Raw genomic sequence first — 4808 nt, forward strand, 5'->3', positions numbered from 1 at the left:
AATTACGCTATGATTAAGGCTACTTCGGTTCCATTTATCTTTTAAAAAGTTGTATCTTAGAAATAAATGTCATCTTTTACCTTTTCATTTATGTGTGCCTTACAAACAGAGTACACCAAGTGTACAGCTTGATGAATTTTCACAAATTGAATATACACTCATGTCGCCAGCACCCTGATCAAAGAATGAAACATTGTCAGCACTGTAGGCACCCAGCTATGCTCTTTCTACACACTACCCCTCCAGGAGCAACTACCATCCAGACTCGAACCTATAGATCGCATCTGCCTATTTTGTACATTATGTAAATGGAAATGAAATGCGTATTTCATTGTCTGAATATACTCTAATCTCTATCCATTCTGCTCACCCCACCCCCTAAGTGAGATGGAAAGGCATCGTGAGGATTTGAGCAGCAAAGTGTTGTTATCTGACTTACATTTTAAAACCTCACTCTGGCTGCTGTGTGAATAGACCAAGAGAGCAAGGATCGTTATACAAAGACTATTAAGGAAGTTATTGGAAATTCCAGGAGAGAGACGATGGTGGCTTAGACGAAGGTGATATGAGTAGAGGTGGTAAAAAGCGGTCAAATTCTGGGAATATTTTGATGATAGATCCAGTGGGTTTTCCTGATGGATTGAGTGTAAGGCGTGATAGAGAAGTTAAGGATGACTCAGGTTTCTGGCCAAAGCAAACTGGAAGTATGAGTTGCTGTTAATTGGAAGAGGGATGACTGCTGTGGGAGCTGGGAAATCAGGTACTTGATTTGGAGTATTTTAATTTGAAATGCCTATTGATATCCAAATACAGTGTGGAATAGGCAGCTGGATATACAACCCGGGGTTCAAGGAAGAGGTTCAGGCTGAAAACGTGTGTGTGTGTGTGTGTGTGTGTGTGTGTGTGTGTGTGTGTATTTTTTCCCCCCACAGTATATAGATGGTATTTTTTAACACTATTGGACTCAAAATGATCATGGAGAAAGGGAGTATAAATGGCGAAGAGAAGGGGCCAGCATCCTGAGTACTCTTAATGTTAAAGGTAAAGTTCATGAGGAGGACCCAGCAATCGGAGGTGAAGAATGTATCTCCATTGATAAGAGGAAAATCAAGAGAGTATGGAGTCCTAAAATCAAGAAGTTATCAAATTTCAGATAAAGAGTGTGATCAACTGTCAAATACCAGTTAGATACAGCAACGCAATGAGGACGTCATTGGTAACCTTGAGGAGAGTAGTCTCTGGAATGTGGAGGTGGAAGGCCAATTAGAGTATGTTCAAGAAAGAATGGGAGGAAAGGGCTAGGGGACTATGTATAGTATGGCTGTGGAGGCTGGAAGCCCAAGATCAAAGTATGCACAGGGTTGGTTTCTTCTGGGGCCTCTCTCTTTGGCTTGTAGATGGCCCTCTTCTCCCTGTGTCCCCACAGTCTTTCCTTTGCATGTGTCCATGTCCTAATTTCCTGTGTTTATAAGGACAACAGTCAGAATGGATTAGGGCCCAACCATGACCTCATTACCTTAATCACCTCTTTAAAGACCCTATCTCCAAGGACAGTCACGTTTGAGGTCCTGGGGTTAAGACTGCAACAAGAATTGGAGGGAGGGCACAATTCAGTTCATAACATAAGCATTTGAGTATTTTCCAGTGAGGGGCTCTTAGGAACAATGCTGCTAGGAACATGGTCGTACATGTTTTGGTGAACTTCCATAGACATTTCCACTGGATACGTGTGCAGGAGGGGAATCGCTGAGCCACAGAGAATGCCTGTGTTCACATTTAGTAAATACTATCAGAAGCTTTTCCAAGTGGTGGTACCAACTGACAGTCCCTCGACATTTTACTTTTACAGTGGGCGTCGCTCCTGGATGAAGACTTCAGGAAATACTCCAAGGACTCTGGAATCCGCCTCCCTGAGAATTCCTCTGTAAATCAAATCTTTGGCAAGGCGATGTCAGCAAGAAAGATCAACCACCCCATGCTATGGGCAGCTCCTGCTCTCAGAAAGAAGGGTGAGGATCCATTACTGGCCATTTTCTGACCCAGCCACACCAGAACTCTTGGGAGAATTAGGTCAGAATACATCTAAGGGTGTTTTGAAATCACAGATCTTCTGGGCCTTGTTGGAAAGCTGTTCTTAAAACATAGCCCCAAAGTAAGTTTTACCAAATGGAAAAAACACTACTATCAGAATAGCTGGAAAAATGAGTGAATTTTATTTAATAAAGCAATTTATGCCAGAGACTACCTTGAGAGCAAAATTTCAATGACACTTGTAATGACCCAAATGACCCAACTTCTTGTCACAGTGACTAAAAAACAAGGCCTTTTTACACAACTATGATTTTCTCAACCTCTGGTCATCAGAGTGATGAGCTATGAGCTGGCTGAAATGGATTCAGATGGTGTTAAATTTTCTACTACAGGAATTCATGTTCTTCCTATGGGCTATTTATTTAGTGTCAGAGCCCAGCTCTTCTTCACAAGCATATTTGAAATCATTCCACCCACTTATCAGTAGACTTACTTGACTGTGGCTAAGCCATTTCATGTCCATATTTCTCACTTATATTACATGGACAGGGTCACCTCATCAGTTCCTCTGTGTCTCGTTTCCAGCACCTCCTGGTTCTGGCCCTCTCTGGTTAGACAGAGAAGGCCAAGGGATAATGCCATCTGTTTACATTTCTGTAGTTGAAATGGGAATTCAGTCTTTGACAGCCAAAACTGGTGTTTTAAAATACAGTGGAGCAGAGTTTGCAATACCAGACTAGAAGGAGTACTGGAGTGCCAGTCTGAAGGCAGGATTCTGGTTCTAGCTTGGCTCTGCCTTCACTGTATGCATGGGCAGTTCATCATTTGTCTGAGCTTCTGGTTTGCTCATCTGCGCAAGTGGGATGGTAAGATCTGACTTGTCTACCCCAAACGTGGCAAGGATCAAATGAGCGAACGAATGTCACAACCTCTTGCTCTACAATTGTAAGGAATTAAGGGATGCAGTGTCTCTATCTGGGCTTCTGAAAGCCCTTAAATGTGCACAGTCAGCTCATTTTGTGTCTCTGCGTCAGGAGGTGCTTAAGGGTAAAGACGATTCTTTTCCAGCTTGTGAGTTTAGAAGCTAAGCAGTGGGAGATTGATGTAAGTGAGCAGAACCCCACTTGGTCCCATCTTTGGGGTTCCCTGTGGGATAACAGAGCATCTCAGAGCAAAGTTCTGTAGCTGTTTCGTTCACTGGTGACTTCTCACTCAGGATTTACAACTTGCATCCTCACCAACAACTATCTGGATGACAGCACCCAGAGAGGCAGCCTGGCCCAGCTGATGTGTGAACTGAGGCCACACTTTGACCTCCTGATAGAGTCATGTCAGATAGGAATGGCCAAGCCTGATCCTCGGATCTACAGGTTCATGCTGGACACCTTGAAAGCCAGCCCCAATGAGGTACGTAGACGCTTCCTTTCAGTGGAAAAGAATGTTGTAGAGATACTGCAATCAAGGAAAATTGGGAAGGAGTGAGCAGGTGGGGGACGTCTGGCCCTGGCAGGACCATGGCAGGTCCAGTGGCAGGTTCCACTTCTCTCAGGGCAGAACTTCTAAAGGACTTTTACCCACCCCTTCAGCCTAGAAAGTTCTACCAGAGGTGAGCATCTGACCCTTCTCTGTGGCTCTTAACAGGACTTTGATCAAAACAGATACTGTTGAAAGCTTCTAGACCAGGTGCCTCGGGTTACCTGTCAAAACATGCAGACCCTGAGACACTTTCCTAAGACCATGAGTCTAGTCAAGGTTATCCCAACAAAGGGTGAGCAGAAATGGGCCCCAATATTGCAGCAGTCTTCTAGGGCCCCTTGTACCTCTAAATTCTGGTTTCATACTGTCTCTAGATGATCTATTCTAAAACGTTCTTTGTGTTCCCCTACTCTGACCTGCAAAAAGGCGATTGGACCAGGATTAAATTCCTTTCCCTGACATTTCTGACCCTTCTGTATGGTCCCGCCTCTCCCATGGCTGGCCAGCTGAAACCCTGAGCTCCATCACTGGGAATCCTTGCCAGGCTCAAGAATACCGGGGCCCTGTCTTTCTCCTCTTAAACTTTGTTTCTGCTCTTTTTAGCCCCTGGATTAAGCATTAAAACAGCACTCTAAATTTTATAATGCATATAGATAAATGTCTTTTCATTTATGGCTTTTGGGTTGGCTGAGTTGCTTAGAAGTCTAGGCTTGCCCTAATCCAAGATAATAAATAAATGCACCTATGCTTTCTTCTACACCTCTAAGGATCTTTTTTCCCTTTATTTCTATTAAAATTTGAAACTTTGATCCATTTGGGCATTATTTTGGGGTAAATATGAAGGAAGGATCCACTTTTTCTCTTAGTTAAAATAATTAATCAATCTTTTTCTCACAGGTTAGACAGGACACTTTTATTAGAAACTAGATTGTCATTTGTATTTGGGTCTATTCCTCGACTCACTTTCTGTGTTTATTTCTATTTATATGTCTATTTCTTTTCTAGTGCCATTTTTTAAACCTTTTATAGCTCTATAATGTGTTTTCTTATCTGCCCTTATTATAGTTTTTTTCTAGACTTTTTTTTTTGTTTGAGTCATACATATTGATTTTTCTAGATGTATTTTTATATTTTTTTATCCTGATAATTTTATATTCTTCCTTAACCTTCTCACAGTTTCAGAATACAGGCTGAAACCAATAGGTGTACGTGGGAACACTTACATCTGTGTGTATATGATGTTTATTACATCTGTGTGTATATGATGTTTATATAATATATTTAATTTTAAGAGTGTACAG

The 4808-nt window shown here is 42.1% G+C and overlaps 1 protein-coding gene across 1 annotated transcript in view; it reads left to right on the forward strand.

The window, feature by feature from the left end:
• The window catches only part of EPHX2 (epoxide hydrolase 2), a 55416-nt gene that overhangs the window by 8911 nt on the left and 41697 nt on the right, over positions 1-4808 (forward strand). The window contains exons 3-4 of the mRNA XM_023530770.1: positions 1850-2009; positions 3248-3474. Coding sequence (XP_023386538.1) covers positions 1850-2009; positions 3248-3474 — 387 coding nt within the window. The remainder of the gene's footprint in view (positions 1-1849; positions 2010-3247; positions 3475-4808) is intronic.

This window comes from Pteropus vampyrus, unplaced genomic scaffold (assembly GCF_000151845.1).
Source record: "Pteropus vampyrus isolate Shadow unplaced genomic scaffold, Pvam_2.0 Scaffold53, whole genome shotgun sequence".
In the NCBI taxonomy this organism is placed as follows: domain Eukaryota; kingdom Metazoa; phylum Chordata; class Mammalia; order Chiroptera; family Pteropodidae; genus Pteropus; species Pteropus vampyrus.